The 19,325-nt window shown below is 46.4% G+C and overlaps 1 protein-coding gene across 1 annotated transcript in view; it reads left to right on the top strand.

Annotated features, from left to right (window-relative positions):
- Positions 1-19,079, top strand: part of LOC147706662 (CD5 antigen-like) — a 226,112-nt gene extending 207,033 nt beyond the window's left edge. Inside the window, exons 5-6 of the mRNA XM_086925220.1 lie at positions 14,021-14,053; positions 18,498-19,079. Of these exons, the coding sequence (XP_086781346.1) occupies positions 14,021-14,053; positions 18,498-19,000 (536 nt within the window). The 3' untranslated portion in view covers positions 19,001-19,079. The remainder of the gene's footprint in view (positions 1-14,020; positions 14,054-18,497) is intronic.
- Positions 19,080-19,325: the final 246 nt, after the last annotated feature.

The raw sequence follows: 19,325 nt of genomic DNA, 5'->3' as shown, positions 1-19,325 counted from the left end.
AGGAGATAGACTCCAGAGGAGAGGTGAACCAACATGAATCGAGAGACACAAACACCCACGGTGTGGAGGAGCCAGGAGATAGACACCAGAGGAGAGGTGAACCAACATGAATCGAGAGACACAAACAGCCACAGTGTGGAGGGGCCAGGAGATAGACTCCAGAGGAGAGGTGAACCAACATGAATCGAGAGACACAAACAGCCACAGTGTGGAGGGGCCAGGAGATAGACACCAGAGGAGAGGTGAACCAACATGAATCGAGAGACACAAACAGCCACAGTGTGGAGGGGCCAGGAGATAGACTCCAGAGGAGAGGTGAACCAACATGAATCGAGAGACACAAACAGCCACAGTGTGGAGGGGCCAGGAGATAGACACCAGAGGAGAGGTGAACCAACATGAATCGAGAGACACAAACAGCCACAGTGTGGAGGGGCCAGGAGATAGACTCCAGAGGAGAGGTGAACCAACATGAATCGAGAGACACAAACAGCCACAGTGTGGAGGGGCCAGGAGATAGACACCAGAGGAGAGGTGAACCAACATGAATCGAGAGACACAAACAGCCACAGTGTGGAGGGGCCAGGAGATAGACTCCAGAGGAGAGGTGAACCAACATGAATCGAGAGACACAAACAGCCACAGTGTGGAGGGGCCAGGAGATAGACACCAGAGGAGAGGTGAACCAACATGAATTGAGAGACACAAACAGCCACAGTGTGGAGGAGCCAGGAGATAGACTCCAGAGGAGAGGTGAACCAACATGAATCGAGAGACACAAACAGCCACAGTGTGGAGGAGCCAGGAGATAGACTCCAGAGGAGAGGTGAACCAACATGAATCGAGAGACACAAACAGCCACAGTGTGGAGGAGCCAGGAGATAGACACCAGAGGAGAGGTGAACCAACATGAATCGAGAGACACAAACAGCCACAGTGTGGAGGGGCCAGGAGATAGACTCCAGAGGAGAGGTGAACCAACATGAATCGAGAGACACAAACAGCCACAGTGTGGAGGGGCCAGGAGATAGACACCAGAGGAGAGGTGAACCAACATGAATCGAGAGACACAAACAGCCACAGTGTGGAGGGGCCAGGAGATAGACACCAGAGGAGAGGTGAACCAACATGAATTGAGAGACACAAACAGCCACAGTGTGGAGGGGCCAGGAGATAGACACCAGAGGAGAGGTGAACCAACATGAATCGAGAGACACAAACAGCCACAGTGTGGAGGGGCCAGGAGATAGACACCAGAGGAGAGGTGAACCAACATGAATCGAGAGACACAAACAGCCACAGTGTGGAGGGGCCAGGAGATAGACACCAGAGGAGAGGTGAACCAACATAAATTGAGAGACACAAACAGCCACAGTGTGGAGGGGCCAGGAGATAGACACCAGAGGAGAGGTGAACCAACATAAATCGAGAGACACAAACAGCCACAGTGTGGAGGGGCCAGGAGATAGACACCAGAGGAGAGGTGAACCAACATGAATCGAGAGACACAAACAGCCACAGTGTGGAGGAGCCAGGAGATAGACACCAGAGGAGAGGTGAACCAACATGAATCGAGAGACACAAACAGCCACAGTGTGGAGGGGCCAGGAGAACCAACATGAATCGAGAGACACAAACAGCCACAGTGTGGAGGGGCCAGGAGATAGACACCAGAGGAGAGGTGAACCAACATGAATTAAGAGACACAAACAGCCACAGTGTGGAGGGGCCAGGAGATAGACACCAGAGGAGAGGTGAACCAACATGAATCGAGAGACACAAACAGCCACAGTGTGGAGGAGCCAGGAGATAGACACCAGAGGAGAGGTGAACCAACATGAATTGAGAGACACAAACACCCACGGTGTGGAGGGGCCAGGAGATAGACACCAGAGGAGAGGTGAACCAACATGAATTGAGAGACACAAACAGCCACAGTGTGGAGGGGCCAGGAGATAGACTCCAGAGGAGAGGTGAACCAACATGAATCGAGAGACACAAACAGCCACAGTGTGGAGGGGCCAGGAGATAGACACCAGAGGAGAGGTGAACCAACATGAATTGAGAGACACAAACAGCCACAGTGTGGAGGGGCCAGGAGATAGACTCCAGAGGAGAGGTGAACCAACATGAATCGAGAGACACAAACAGCCACAGTGTGGAGGGGCCAGGAGATAGACACCAGAGGAGAGGTGAACCAACATGAATCGAGAGACACAAACAGCCACAGTGTGGAGGGGCCAGGAGATAGACACCAGAGGAGAGGTGAACCAACATGAATCGAGAGACACAAACAGCCACAGTGTGGAGGGGCCAGGAGATAGACACCAGAGGAGAGGTGAACCAACATGAATTGAGAGACACAAACAGCCACAGTGTGGAGGAGCCAGGAGATAGACACCAGAGGAGAGGTGAACCAACATGAATCGAGAGACACAAACAGCCACAGTGTGGAGGGGCCAGGAGATAGACACCAGAGGAGAGGTGAACCAACATGAATCGAGAGACACAAACAGCCACAGTGTGGAGGGGCCAGGAGATAGACACCAGAGGAGAGGTGAACCAACATGAATTGAGAGACACAAACAGCCACAGTGTGGAGGGGCCAGGAGATAGACTCCAGAGGAGAGGTGAACCAACATGAATCGAGAGACACAAACAGCCACAGTGTGGAGGGGCCAGGAGATAGACACCAGAGGAGAGGTGAACCAACATGAATCGAGAGACACAAACAGCCACAGTGTGGAGGGGCCAGGCCCTAGTGGAAAAACAGCTGTACATAGGTTGACCAATGTTGAAAGGTCTAGTGCATCCCAAAAGAAATCCAAAGTGCACGGTTTCAGGTTACACAGCTGTACATACAAACAAAGGGGACAACGAAAGCCCACAAAGCAGCAACCAAATCAAAGAAACACTGGAACTAGGAGAAAAAAAACAATATAGAAACATAGTGAAGCCCACAAACTTGACATCTCAAACCTTTGTGACCTGTGCCATGAATCTGAAGCACAAGGAACAGTTAGGATGAACATCGAACAAGGAAGAAGTGCCCAACTCACTGCTAAGCTAGGACGCAAAGAACACAGACCAGACTCAGGGAAGGCGGAAGGCAGGATTGAAACCGAGAGCTAGGTACCAGAGATTATGCAGAAACACCCTTCCAAGACAAGAACCATTTGACAACACCAATAATGGCACACTATTTTTGCACTATTCACAACACAAAAACCAGCTCCGCTGTAACATCAGGCGTTGAAGACATTCGGTCTACCCGGTGGGAACCCCATGGTGAAGCATGTCACCCACCAGGCCGGTGAGTGAGGGTTCTTCATACTAATCAAGAAATTGTCCCCTCACTAACCCGCTCCCACCTTTGTCCCTTTCTCTGGGGAGTGTAACCTTCATCTTGTTTCGGATGCACACCCATGATCACTCTTTTGTTGTTTAAATATAAAATAGCTAACCAACATCCCTGAACTAAAACATTTAAAGTCAACCCATCTCCTGGCTGTGGAATGTCCTCAGAATGGAAAAGGAAACCTCAACGAACAAACACTCACCACAAGGCAAACAGTGGAAGTTGCCCAGCTCATTATGAGCCAAACCCAACAATTTGACATATGGGGCATAACACTATCTAAACCCCCCATATTACGTTATCCCAGCCCGCTCGTTGAAAATCACATCCAGAAGGAAAACTTGGGGCCATGACAAACAAATGAAAAAACACAGATGTACTCAGCCCTCCAGAAAGCAAAAGGAAGGAGCCAATCAGACACATGGCGTAATGGGGCTCTCATGGACAAACAGGCGAACATAGAACCCGACAATGACCAATGGAGCTGGCTCCCAGGAATCATGAACAATGTGGAAAACAACTGACCATCGTGTCAACAAACGGCAAAACTTAAAAACGAAAATCTACACCTGCGCTCGTGAAACATAGCTGGAGCTAAAAAATGGCTAGAAGAAGACAGTCCTCCTCAAGTTCCGGCAACATGCGACATAATTGACTTTCAGGAGACGCGGGTTCTGGAAGAGTTGCATATGAAAGAAGGTGGCTTGGGACCTGGAGCCGTTATTTAAACAGGTTCTGCAAACGGGGCTCCTAGTAAGCTGTGCTCCACGAGGTATGCAGTACCTAGGGGGGACGGGGAAGACAAGTCTTTCTTCGTGATGCCCTCACACACCCCAGGGGTTGTCATGCTTCATCATTGGGCTTTGCTCCTCGTCAGGCCGGCGTTGCAATGCCCGACGGGATCACCGTAAACGGGGCTCTTTGGCGAAGATCTTTTTGAAGAAGCCGTGGGGTGCTTGCAGGTAAGAGGCCAAGGGGTAGTGCAGGTGATGTGGTGATTAAAATAAGTCTGGAGCAGTCTTAATCAAGACATTGTAATGTTAAAGGTAGTTCCAGCTTGATTAAAAATATGTGGCTGCCCTATGTGGTATGGTATGGTATAACTTTATTGCATGATTAATTAAAACCTTTGCAAACAAGTGAAATATCAATTCGCAAGATACAGCTTCTCCTTAAAAAAATGTTAAAAGATTACAAATATGTTGTAGTTCTATGTGGATGTAATGTTGCGAGAGGGCTATCACTGTGAAATGGGTTAACATGTTTTTTGCCTTGATTGCTCCTAACTAGTCACGTGGCACTTCTACAGTACCTATGTGAAAAACGTGGGGCACTACTAGATGTCTGGCTCCATGTTAGTGTGGTGGTAACCAGACAAAGTAGAGTGGCGCCCTAGTAGACCTGTACTGGGCGGCAGCAAAATACCCTCAAAACCTATGTTAAAAGGAATGTCCGCTTCTGGTCCTCCCACTCTGACAGAGCCCAACTGGTACAACGTAAGCATGCCAGGTCAGTCATATCAGGGTTTAAGCCAGGGTTTGTGGCGCCTCATTTGTCATGCACCTACTCAGTGTCATGGAAAAAATGATTTTTGGCCCTCAGAGTGGGTGAATGGCCATTCCTGTATCACTTGCCAAGTTGGCGCCTCACAAACACCAGGGGATGTGGGAGCAGTAAGGAAACAATCGAGCATGTGGTATGTCTTTGCCCTGCACGTCTTAACGGTCGAAAGACCTTGCTGAAGGGCGTATGGAACAAACTTGGAGTTCGCTCTTGTCGACAAGCCATTCTTTCATCTATGAATCCGGACAATCCAGTGCTCAACATCCGGTTTACTAAGTTTGTTGCAAGATCAGTAAAAAGACGTATAAACTGCGAGATCCAGCCAGCTAACAACTGTTAATTCATTATGGGGAGATCTAAGCCCGATGTTGTGTTGCCCATCTGTTTACTTTACTGCACTATTTGACAGCAGTTGAATATGGCTCTTTCCACATTGTTTACTTATTGTCCTCTGCTTTTGCTGCTTTTAATTACCTTATGTACCCTATGTAGGGTTTTACTTATTTACAAATAGCTTTGCACCATTAGTGGTTTAGTTAGCAGCTTTTTAACAACAACTAATGTCGTGTCCCACTGTTTTAGTCGATGTTAAAACTAGAATAGATCACTACGGCTCTTAACTGTGTCTTAATAAAAAGGATTCCTCGTCTAGATGAAGTCTACATTCCAATAGCAAGAACAAACAGAGATGATTAGGTCTTTTATTAATTATTCATTACTGAAATTCACACCCACTTATTATTTACTTTTTGTTGCGATGGTATCAATGTATCAAATGGCCGCATTTAGGCTGCTTCTAAAAGAGCACGAGGAGACAACGTAAGCAAAGACACAGGAGTATTTTAGCAATTGTCTGATATACGTTTTTATTGACGCATGCCCATCATTGTAATGATTTTTATTAATCAAACAATAAAATATTCTCTGTTCAACAAAGCCGAGAATCTAAATCAAATTCTTTTAAGCAGGCTCGGTTCAATGATCTCACCAATCTACAAAGGTGGGGATAGAACATGTCCGGCAAAATACAGATTAATCGCATTTCTGGATGTTGAAGCAAAGTACTCCCTGACCCTGGAAAACCTGACTATCTGGTCGAGCAAGCTAAATTTGATTCCCCTCAACCAGACAGGTTTCAGAAAAGGAATCGGGACAATCACAAACATTTTAAAACTTTCCCTCATTGTAGACAAGTACAAACGGAGAAAACTACAACTGCACCTCGGCTTCATAGACCTCAAGTCTGCATTTGATAGCCTGGATCGTCACCTCCGGTGGGAAGAGCTGAAAGCTTGGAAAATGTCAGAGGGAATTGCGTGGCATATTATCAAGGGGGTTTATCTCCGCTTTTTTGGCTTTAAAAGCCAAGAATGCGGAAATAAAATTATCTCCCTATTACCTAGCTGTCGCTAACACCAGTTAGCAACAGCTAGTAGGAGATAGGGACCATCTTGGGCTCCACTTTGCATGTCAGTGATATTTATCACTAATGACATGCAAAGTGGGCGTGCCAAGATGTTAGCGACTGGAAACAGTCGCTAACATCGCTATCTCCTATTACCAACTTATGGAGATATTCGCGCTAAGCGCGAATATCTCCAAAAGCTAACACCTGCCCTGAGCAGTTCTTAGCCATGTTTTCCAATGGGAGGTGGATAACATGGCTAAGAGCATTAGCTCGGTAATGCATGATTATCGGACTTTTCAGCGATATTCATGCATTGCGGCTGATTTTTATCGCATTTGCGATAAACCTTGGTATCTGCAATAAAAATCGCCGCAGCTCGGCGGTAAATTTTTGTCTCTAACCAAGCAATAGCGATAATTATCGCTATTGCTTGGTAATAAGCCCCTGCGTCTTTCTTCCAACACATGGATGAGAGCAAAGCTGGAAGATGGCTCAAGACAAGCGCGAAAGTTAACCACCACTAAAGGACTAAAACAAGGATGCCTGGTGGCTCTGCGCATTTCTAATTTGTTCATGGCAGATCTGGCACACCAGCTCGACAAGATCAACTCCCACCTCAACCTGGAACGTTATCTCTCTTGCATCTCTCAAATGCAGATTACAGAGTCTGAAGGAGCCGTACCGAAGCCGTCCTCCGCAGGTCTCTCTTGTCCGCAGACCCGCAGGTCCGCCTGTTGGAATGGACAGCAACCACTCGACTACAAAATAACACATCGAAAAGAAAGACAACGCTAATTAGTGACTACCCAACGGTCAAGCAGAAGATACAACTTGAGTTCAAACTGCTAGTGGAGGTTTCAAACTACAAGTAGATTGGTTTTTATATTGACAATAGGCAGAGCCATCGAGAATGGAAAGCTTATATGCTACAGAGAACAAATGCACTAACGTTTGCCTTCAGGACCCTAGCAAAAAGACTGAAGGGGCCACCGTACAAACCTTTTACTTGCAGTGATATCGGGCCCAATGCCAGCATTGCTCTGCGTGGAAAAGACTGCGAACCTTTGAAAACATTGCTGGTCTCGACATACGAAGAGGTCTTTCAGCTACATCAGTCTGCATCCCCAGCACAGGTCCGACTCGACTTTGGTTTAAGAAACGAAAGACTAGGGAGGATGTGCGCAACTATGACGCAATGGAACCGACGGAAACGAAACAAAGCAGACTCCGTACTGAACAGAGCTCTGCGGGCGGAAATAGAAGATGAAAGACATCACCTTACAACCAATATCTCCAAAAAGCACTAAAAAGAACTTGCAAAGGAGAGCTTTGGAACACTAACTTGACTTATGCATCCCACAAACCAGCACAATTTCACTCCTTGTTAATTGACAAAAACACCTTCAGTAAGAGAACGTGAGCAATAACTATAAGATCTTCGCGCCGGCACCTAAACATTACATCCTCGATCTGCCGAAAGCAACATCGTATGGCCCTTTGCTCCGGCGGACTCCCTCCTTCCATTGTAGATCAGCCACCCTGGGCCCTTAAAGGGCCGACAGATGGCGCCTCTGAGGCGGCAGCAAAGAGGCCTTCACCCATTGCATCTGCTCCAAACTTTGCACGGCACGAGTCACTTTTTTAAGGAATGCGCAGAACAATACGGACCGGAAGATCAGCCATAAATGCAGGTCTGGACCCGACGGACACTCAAATGAACTGTTTCTCAACTTCCATGAGCGAGCATTGAAAACAATACAGCCAGCCATCACTCTGATAGGGTAAAAAACTTTACCTTCCAAGAAATTCAGGTGAGACTGCTTGTCATTTTCAAATCAAGCCTGAATGTAACCCTTTCATTGTACAGTGAGACATCTATTAATTCACACACAGAACGTGTTAACTACATGCTACACACTGTTATATACGCTTGTATATTAATAACTGAGAATGTAAAGCTTTTAAGGTTTTAAGGAAAATTATCACATTTTGCTGTTGATTTTTTACACAAGTGACAAATTGTTATTCTTTTAATTAATTAAAAAAACAAATGTTTATTGACTGATTGATTGCATGCACGTTTAAATTAAGCCACAAAAAGAACCCCCAAAAATATGCTCCTTACTAGAAAAAATATCAACAAAGAAAAAAATACACCTCATCCTGTAGGAAGGTGGATATCTGACTATGGTTACCCCCAAACTTTTTGCCTGGTGTTTAGCTGGTTTTTGACTTAGTTGGCCTGGGATCCTGCTATTCAGGGCCCCAGGCTGATTGCTCTCTCCTTAAAATGGACTCCATGTACCTTAGGTGCATAACACAATTGGAATTGGTTCACCTTGTTGGCCCCTGTAACAGTGTACCATAGGTACCCAGGGCATAGGTGCATCCAAGGCCTACCAGTGGCTGCAGCATGTATTGTGCCACCCCTGGCCTGGCCACCATATTTGACACAACTGGCTGATCACTCAGCTGGGGTAAGTTGGTGTAATCACCTCTTGCTTAGGTACAGTATGCCTGTGCCTAACCCTAAACTGGACACATATGTTCCTATCAGCCACTCCTATGGAAGGCCTCATCAATCCTGGAGGCAGAGTGCTTGGAAATATGTGAGATGGTGCTCTAACATGAGCTGAGCCTGTCTGCAGCTGTCGGGAACCACTCCCTAAGCTGTTCCGGGATATTGCCATACCATATACTCTTCAGTGCATTATAATCCTTGCGGTTAAATGCTATCTTTGGTTTGGCTTTATCAAAACATGTCGAGTAAGGTGTCATACGAATTGGAATACTATCCCCTCGACAGTTCTGTCGACAGGGATAGCATTCCACCCTTCTAGAGGGGCACGACATGTGTGTAGCCTTAAACCCGGTTAAAGTTAACCAGAGCCTAAGCATCACAAAATGGATGCTGCCACCACAGACACGAGTCTGGCCTCCTGCTGCTGACCGAAACTCGGCAGATGGTGGCCTGGAAAAAGGGTTTCCTGCCTTGGGAGGTGCGAGCACCACCCCAGACAGGATTTTGTGTATTGGGTAGGACAGGGCTGAATAGAATCAGACATGCTCGGGGCACACAAGGTGACCCCGTGCATAGGCCAGTCCAAACCAGTCCTGGGACTTTCCAGACCCAGGACTGGCGAGGAGCTGGACAGAGGAAAGGGGGTGTAACCGCCCCCCTTCCTGGTTCCTCCCAGAGGAGGGACCTAGTAGGTGATCCACCCCTCAGAATGGGAATAAGAGGGGGAGCAGTGCCATTGCACAGCAGATCATCCTGAATCAACTTGAAACAAAGAAGAAGACTGGACTTCGACATTCTGCTGCTCAGAAGACTGAAGAGAATCTCCCTTGTGGCCTAGGAGTGGCCACCCTGTGAACACAGGCACCAACCAGCAACTCGACATCTGCTTTGCTTCCGCCTCCCGCCGAAGCCCGAGCCCAGAGCCTGACAAGACCCAGACTCCCAGACCTCTCACAGCCCGATCCACAGTCCCTGCAAAGAAGGGACCCGTGGAGGCACCGAGTGACGTGGGACCGGACATCTTGGAAGACACTTGAAAAGCTGACTGCGCAGCTTCTGAGGCACCCTCAACGTTGTGCTTTGAAGACTGAGAACCCCCACCACTGAGCAGCCCTTGCACCAAAGATCAGCCCCCCAGCATCTCCACGATCTGCGTGGGGCCCTTTTGCATTGTGCCACTCGACGTGCCATCCCGGCCACTAGCCACGTGGTCAGCGGCCATCTTGGCAACGAACCCGACAAACTACACAGCGGGTCTGGTTGCTCCAGACTTGCCCAAGCTCCTGTGAAAAGGAGCACTCGCTCTGACCTTGCTGGTCCGAGTGTTAAGCATCTTTTGATTCCTGCGTGGCTTGCATTAGTCAAGGCCTGTTTGCTCCGATCAGGTCGCTGACACCGCCAACAGCAAGAAGCCTGCGTGGGACAGCCCGTGACCAACTCCTGGACGTCCTCGACCCCCGGTGTCCACGTGGCTGCAGAGAGAAGCTACCCAACAAAGCCTGTTTGCACCGGACATCGCCTGGTTCCAATCTGGTTCCACGGTAATCACTGGCTAGTGACTTTGAACATTGTCCCCTCTGCTTTCAGGTCTTCACATCTTCAGATCCACCCTTGGATCCACCGGAACTCTTCACATCGAGCCGCCTGCAGCATCTTCAGCTCCAAGCACCATCGACCAGCGTGACAAAACCCGACACTACTTCGACCTTGTGCACCCGCTTCCTGTGGGTGAGGTAACTCTGCTCCGCCGGTGTTCCTACACTGGTACACATCTCAAGGGCCTGTGTCTTAAGTTTCAGCGTTCTAGGTCACTCGGAAGGTTCCTAACTATCTAACTTTGTACTTTTTACGCACCATAGACTTTACATTGGAAAGTGCGTGCACTTTGAACACTGCACCCGAGTCCCGCGGGCCTTTCCTGACTTAGTCACTGCTAGTCTCGAATAGCTCCAGCGATTCCCAAGGCCCTAGGCCTGTTCCCATTCCGATTGGTATCTCTTATACCACTTTCTTAGTATATGGTTTAGGTGGCCCCTAGGGCTCATCCATATTGTGCAACTTTTGTGTATTTTAAACTGTCTTGTGATTTAACGCTTGTGCTTCTGTGCTCATAAAGAGTCCAGGGGATTTTATAGTTAATAAATCAATATATATTTTCTATATATATCTGTGTGGTGTCCCTTTCATTTGGTATTCACGGGGGTTGTGTATGGTATTACAGCTGGCTTCACATGCCTTTCAGAGTTTAGCCTAAGACTGCTTTGTCCACGTTACCACTAGGATAACTGGTCTACAAGGTTGAATTACAACCAATCATCATAAGGGTTGCTTGGCATGGTACAAAGTGATCACTAGAATTAGTGAGCCTTATATACCAGGCCAACTTCTCACACATCCTACCAGTCAAAATAATATATCGCAAACACGATCTCACCGGTCTAAAAAAAAAAAAAAACTCCATGCACAATCAAATTAAGCAACCAAAAACTAAAGAGTTCAAAGTAAAATAAATCATTCTTCTGGTAGCATATTTACAGTAGTTACGTGGTGCTGCCTAGGCATTCCCAAAAAAAGAAAAGGAGGAACTCATAATCTCATTTTCGGGATTCTCAACAGGCTGGGTTCAGGCCTGCCCACTCGAAAGAAGCAGTCATTCTTTCAGTCATGGAAGAACTACGCAGGGGCGCTGACTCGAACATCAGCCAGGCCCTAGTGCTCCTGGATTTGTCGGCCGCTTTTGACACGGTCGACCATGATATTTTGGTCGGCCGTGTCAGGGAGGCTGGCATCCGGGGCACGTCCCTTGGGTGGGTTCGTTCATTCCTGACCGATCAGCATCAGGCGGTGCGACTCTCCCACTTCTCAGCCGACAGAGTTGGGCTGACCTGTGGATTCCCGCAGGGCTCTTCCTTATCCCCTCTTCTTTTTAATTTATATCTTACCCCTTTGATTCGGTCTCTGCGTGGCATGAATGTCACTGCATTTAATTATGCGGATGACATCCAGCTGGTGTTTAATATTGATTCCTCGCACCAGTCAGTGCTTGACTTTCAAACCATCCTCTGCCATATTAGCAATTGGATAGGGGCTAACCAACTAAAGCTCAACCCCGACAAGACCAAACTGGTTCTTGTCGGGGGGCCTCTCCAATCCCTGGAACTCCACCTACTGGCCTTCTAGTCTGGGCCCTGCTCCGGTGCCAGCTACATCGGCCAAAAGTTTAGGCATCATTATTAGTCAGGATTTAACAATGAAGGCTCAGATCAGTGCTACGGTGTCTTCTAGCTTTTATCAGCTGAGGAAAATTAAGAAGATAGCCCGCTTCCTAACTACGGAAGCCCTTACCCTGGCCCTGTTGGCGTTAGTCATCTCTAGGGTGGACTACGCCAACTCTCTGTACGTCGGGATCCCAGCCTACCAGCTCAAAAAACTTCAGCTGGTCCAAAATCAGGCTGCCCGCCTAATATATCACCAGCCCAGGCACCATCATGCCCGTCCTTTGCTAAAATCACTCCACTGGCTCCCGGTGTCCGAGCGCTGTAAATTTAAGCTAGGCTGTACGATCTTCAAAACCCTACTGGGTACTGGCCCGTCCTTTATCTCTGCCTTACTGCACCTGCATGTCCCTTCACGGAACCTGCGTTCCTCTCATCTGGCTCTTCTCAAAGTCCTGAGATTTAAGCGTAAGAGACTTGGCGGTCTCTGGTTCTCGTTCTTGGCGCCCTCCTTATGGAACTCTCTACCCACTGAGCTGGGACTTGCTCCCTCTTACACTCACTTCAGGTCTCTGCTGAAAACTTATCTTTTTCACTTGGCCTATGACTAATCCCTCTGGATCTCTTCATTTTCTTTCTGTTGCTATTGCTGTTTCCCCCTCACGGCAAAGCGCCAAGAAGCCGTATGGTGTAAGCCGCGTTATACAAGTGCTTTTCACATCACATCACATCACAACTAAAACACGGGGAACATCACTTACAACGCATTTTTTACAACGCACTACCATTACATCGCAACCATTACAACGCATACCATTACAACGCATTGCGCTGGGGGGCGCTCTAGGATAGGGAATATATTTAATTTACTATCCAACACCTTCCCTGCTATCCACGGGGACTGGAGTTGGAATAGTAAATTAAATAATTCACTATCCAGCGCCTAAAACCATTATGCGTTGTAATGGACTGCGTGGTAAAAACCGCGTTGTAAAGGCATGCGATGTAAAAGCATGCGTTGTAGTGACACCAATCCCTAAAACACACATTAACCAGTCAAAACAAAGAGATTTTACCAGACAATGGAATTAACCAATAAAAAACCATTAGGATGAGTATCTACTAATTACTGTATGTCTCGGGGAGACAGCGCATGTGCTGCCTAGGTTCGACCGTAAAAGGGGAGTTTGAGGCTTGCAAAGGGGGTTTATTTACCAGTTGATATGGTAATATAACGCCACATTCAGGCTGCAACAGTAGGCCTGAGACATATTGTACAGGCTACTCAAGAGGGTGGCACAATCAGTGCTGCTGGCCCACTACTAGCTTTTAATTTGCAGGACCTGGGTATATGGGATACCACTCTACAAGGGACTTACAAGTAAAGTAAATGTTAATTCGTAATGTGCCAATTAAACCATGTTTAGCAGAGTGAGCATAAATACTTTAGCACTTGTCAGCAGTGGTGAAGCGCCCAGAGTCGTACAATTGGAGTTCAAGCACAATGGCAGAACTTCTGCGCACGTCATCACAGATGTGCTCATGTTCTTTACTTTATGAACCGGAACTTCTCCAGGTCATCAAGAATGTCTACTTTTGGAGGCCCTAAACCCCATGTTTCGAATTAATAATATTGTGAATATTTTTGTATGTCGTGATACCTCCCTGACTGCAGAGTATAAAGCCCTCCACACTGGCAAACCAGATTACCTCTGAGCCACACCAGCTGTAGAAGTTAAGTTACTCTGACAGGAACTTTTACTTCATAATTATCGAACTGAGAAACTTCCAGAATCTAGATGTATAATGTACTGTGACTCTGTGTATTCATGTAAGTTGTTGTAAAGCTTTCTGATACCCTTCGGTTCATGTAAGCGCTATATAAAAGTCCTAAAATGTAAAAAGAATTACAAAATGTAAAAATATCTCACTATGTTTCTCTTTCATCTTTGCAGAGAGTCGTGTTTTTAACCCAACAGTCTACAGAGGTACAATTCTAAGTTATGTTGTGCATTTGAAATTATCTGTTTAGTTTAGTCCATGTGTGATACAGTATGCATAAAAATATGTAACAAGTGTGAGTTGTAACACAAAAAAATATGTGCTGCAGTGTGTGGCCAGGAGAGAGCAGGAGAGAGCCATATCTTCAGTGCGCTACATCTTAGATATCTTAGTTTGTATGGCACATTTCTGTTTTCTCCCTTTCACAAAACTCAGCTCTGCACGCTGCCTCTGCACGCTGCCTCTGCACGCTGCCTCTGTACGCAGCCTCTGCACGCTGCCTCTGCACGCTGCCTCTGTACGCTGCCTCTGCACGCTGCCTCTGACACTGCTTTGTGTGAAAGGTTAGTGAATCTGTAGATGCGCCTGTGGGATTGCGTCAGTGGGCGGAGTCAGAGGTGTGGCAGAAAGAGAAACATTGGTAGTATTTGTTTCCCATTTCACCAACCTGTTACAGCTTGTTGCATTATTTAACTTAACCAATGGATACTCATGTTTATTTAAGGTTTAATCCGAGTTATTGACATTAAAATACATTCACAAAGTGGGATAGGTTTCTAATCAAAGAATGCCCCAAATATCCTTAAAAGTGGAAGCGCAAGCCTTTTGTCTCCGAGCCATGCAGTTTCTGTCATCACCACTTCTCCTCCCTTTTTTCCACAAGAGCTGTTCAAACATGAATGGCAACATATCCTAGTTTGCAAATGTTTTTCACATAATTATGGGTAAACATTAGGATAATCAAATACATAATGCTCTAATTTATACCTTGCAGTTTGCCTGCAGCTCTTACATGACAGTTCATAGCTCACTGTTCTAGGTTAGGATTTTAACTTATAAACTGCAAGTAACAATAGTGTCTCTCTGACAAAAGCAGTAACCCACTGACCTATTCACATTATGTGCACTTTGTGATCTGCATGGTACATGTTCTTTGCAGCAGGCATTAACCCTCCGGGCTTCCTTTCCATGAGTCAAAACGTCCACTAGACAAAACACCATCTCTCTCTACTCAGAACAATCACTGGAGTTATCATGATATTTTTATTGTTGCAGAAAATTGTTGGAGGCCAGGAAGGAGTCAGCAAGTGCCTTTAAAACCATATTATACTTGCAAAGACGCCCCCACCTGAAGTCAGCACCAACCGCGGTCCGTGCAGGTAACAGCAGTGGGGCAGTGTGGCCGAGTAAGGGGGGGATTTCGAGCGATGATGCTGAAGGAAAATGTATTATTAATTTAATTTTCTCTCTGCATTGTCCATTGAAATCCCCCCGTATTAGGACCCTCTGCCCCCCCACTTTTACCAGCACGGACCGCGGCTGGTCATCGCCTGGTACCGTCGCACTGCCCTAGAGCCACCCTGCTCCAGGGTCCTGTGACTTCAGTGACAGAGTCACAGTGACTGGATCACTGTCGCTCTAGGGTGTGCTGCTTCATCGGCCTGCCTGCAAGACTGGAAGTGAACTTTAGAAAGAATTGTGGCGGACAGGCCTTCTAGTCTTACCCACACCTGCCACAGCTAGGGTCCACCTGCTGGTGCTAAGACACCAGGGCTTCTAAGGTCTTGTGGGGCCTTCTAAGGTCTAGCATGGGAATATGCTCCCTCAGGAGAGTGGTCTGATGGACTGGTCATGAAGGCTGAACCTGGTTCCCCAGTTCCAAATTCAGCAGCTCTGACCATAGTGCCACATCCTCTCCCCCACTGAGCACCATACTGCCCACTGAGAGAAACGTGCACTGCACTGACCGCTATAAACACCTGAATGATACTCAGTTCAAATGACACACTAGACAAGAGCAATATGCTGCCTAAAAAAATTAACAACATCCTTGATAAAGCAAACACTCGTAGGGAATGCAAGATTAAGTAAAGCATGTGAAATTTAAGAAGGAACAACATGGTTACCTTTTTCTTTTTACACTCATTATTCAGAAATTAGAGAGTGCTTTTACCTGAAAAGTTACTGTTGTCAAAGAGAGATGAGGACACAAAGGTAGCGCCAGCAAACACTGTAAAGTGCTGCTAATGTATTTAGGTGTGAAAAAATCAATTTGGCCACCTTGCAACCACTCTGACTTACTTTAGTTAGTTTTCATATTTTGAATGTTTTATTTTTCGCCATCCTAAGGCTGTACTTAGGAATTGAAAAATGTCAGAAAAGATGACGTTTCCAACAAAAGTGTTTTTCTTTTTTAGATCCATTTCACGGGGGAGCAAATAAACAAATCGAGGAAAGAGAGGGTAATACTAGTTTTTTGAAATACACAATGACCCGCACAAGGTAAGATTATACACAGATTGTATCTTTTGCAAGAAATCATGCAACAGTATTTTCAGAACATGTAATATAGACGCTTTCCAAAAGAGAAGTGAAGTCCAAATCTTGAAAGTTGTAATGGAAAACCTTTTATTCACGAAAAACAGGAATTCATTGATTTGCTAGCAGCCAACGCGTTTCGTCACTAACGTGACTTCTTCAGGGATTTGAGGAACTGTTTATCTAGTCCCTTTGTATTCAGTGCAGCTTGTAAGTGATTCAGATCTGTGTAGTGGTTTTAGATTTCTTGCTTCTAAGTCATAGACAACATTGTCAGGGTTACTCTGGTGTATCCCCAGTAATATCTTTTTTTGCTCTGTTATATATGTAGGTTTTGTTCTGTTCCAATGAATGGGATGAGGACCTCGGGCAAGACGGTGGCGGCACGCTAAAAATGCCTGCTTTTTACTGAGGAGAACCATTGGGGCCTTGAACAGAACAAAACCTACATATATAACAGAGCAAAAAAAGATATTACTGGGGATACACCAGAGTAACCCTGACAATGTTGTCTATGACTTAGAAGCAAGAAATCTAAAACCACTACACAGATCTGAATCACTTACAAGCTGCACTGAATACAAAGGGACTAGATAAACAGTTCCTCAAATCCCTGAAGAAGTCACGTTAGTGACGAAACGCGTTGGCTGCTAGCAAATCAATGAATTCCTGTTTTTCGTGAATAAAAAGTTTTTCCATTACAACTTTCAAGATTTGGACTTCACTTCTCTTTTGGAAAGCGTCTATATTACATGTTCTGAAAATACTGTTGCATGATTTCTTGCAAAAGATACAATCTGTGTATAATCTTACCTTGTGCGGGTCATTGTGTATTTCTCATTGTTTGTGATGTTTTACATCACTATCTAGGGGGCGTTTATGGGTCACGCCCTCGACCAATACGCACAGGTTTTTCTGAATATTTAACTTAAGACTATATATAGTGGAATAGTGTGCAGGCAGCAAATAGCTCTGACCCTATCCCTGTTGTTTTTTGCTAATACTAGTTTTTTGAAGTCAAGGTTCACTAAATGCGGCGGAGCGAGACAGAAAGAGAGGGAAGATGGGTAACAAAGAGAGGGGCAGAGAGAACTGGACATTGTCCGTGTCCTCTCTGGGCACGAAGGAAAAGACAGAGTCCTTTTCCTTCTCTGCCCGTCCCCAAAAGCCGAGCCTTAACTATCGGCCTTGGCGATTTCTGCCGTCTGGGAGGTATGTTTAAAATTACAAACTAGGGGAACGGACTGTAGGAAATGAAAGAAGTAGGGGCACGCCGTGCCCTGCTGATCCCACTCACTTCGACCCCTGAGATGGACACACTCTTAGAATGTGAGATGATGTGCGACGTTGATGCAGCTAAACACACTAGCCCTCGGACACGGGTGTAACCTGAGGAGTGAGGCACAACTGCTCACGATTGCACCCTTCACACTAACCTGCACCACATGCCCATTAGTTTAACTTGTCTCTGATTCTAGCAGACCTTTTTGTAGGCTTGTTCTGTATTTTAACGTGCATCTGACACAATGCTTAATTTGAGATGGTGGTGTCCAGTGCTCGGCACGGCACTTAATTGTCAACATCGACGTTTATGATGGTCTGCCACATGGTGGCACCATTTGTCTAATTTACTGATGAGCACAGCAGCTGTTTGTCAACCCAATACACCTGAAAATGACCAATAGCAGCCCCAAGCCATTCTTATAGCTTCGGGGGACTGGAATTGGTTGCATTGATGCACTTGGAGGAGTGTGATATTTAACTATAATTGGCAGCGCTGGCAGGGGCAAAGGTGCTGCAGTGGCCTCCTGAAAAGCACCTGGCCCATATTGTTACAAAAATTAAACACTGATCTACAACATGCAGTACTGACCTTCTTGCAGGAGGGCCACTGGCTGGACTGGGTGACACTGCACCTGCTGCACCATTGATTGCTACGCCCTAGTTCACACTGCACTAGTACAGCAGTGCCACAGACGGGTCCGGTGCCACTTCACCTGCTGCACCAGTGAGAGCTTTGCATCTGTTCGCGCTGCAGTAGTAGAACTTATGCACTATTCGGAAGTGTTGAAAAGTGGGTGAGTGACCTGATGATATTCTCTGTCTCCGCAGCGTCCCTGTCGGTGGATCCGAAGGCTGCAGACAGCACCTTCCTCATCAGCAGTAACGGGAAGGATCTCCAGAACCTCGACATGTACCGCTGTGTCCGGGGGGCCACGGCGGTCCTCTCAGGGAAGTGGTACTGGCAAGTGACCATAGACCCAAGAGAGAGTGCCACGCAACTCTATGCGTCGACTAATCTCTACCAGTGGACTCTAGGGGTCGCCAGCGAATCAGTAGGCACAAACAGCAACACTCTTCTTACCCCCAGCGACGGCGTCTGGGTTCTCAGACAATCAAAGTCAAGGTATAAGGCTGTGGATGAAATGCTCAAATACCTAAATTTTGAAGGCGAAATTACCAACTTGGGAATTTTTGTAGATTATGTGGAGGGGCTGGTGTCTTTCTACGATGATACAAATGTACAGCATATCTACACCTACACCGCCACTTTTCAAGAGAAAATATATCCGTACATCTGCATTGAGTCCGCAAGACCCGTTCATCTGAAGTAATCACACAAAGGTTGAAAATTGGTGTTTGATGAATTGATTCTTTTTCATAATATTCTCAAATCACGATAATGTCAAAATACATAAAGCTGCAGAAAAGAGTGATTGTATTCATTTAAAAAAACTGCTTTATCTAAAAGCAAGTTAAACAAATGTGTCTGTGCATCTTTTTTAAAGCGAGGGTGATTGGATTTCTACAAGAACCGACAATGAAAGATGAATGTGTGAGTCTGAGAGTGTGACCTGGGCCCTGGTGCAAGGAAGGAAATGGGGCCCCTCACCACTGTTTAAACTGTGAAACACACTAACAATTAGGCCCTCTGGTCTC

This window comes from Lissotriton vulgaris, chromosome 6 (assembly GCF_964263255.1).
Source record: "Lissotriton vulgaris chromosome 6, aLisVul1.2, whole genome shotgun sequence".
Lineage (NCBI taxonomy): Eukaryota > Metazoa > Chordata > Amphibia > Caudata > Salamandridae > Lissotriton > Lissotriton vulgaris.
The sequence above is the reverse complement of the archived record's forward strand: the minus strand, read 5'-3'. Positions and strand labels throughout refer to the sequence as shown.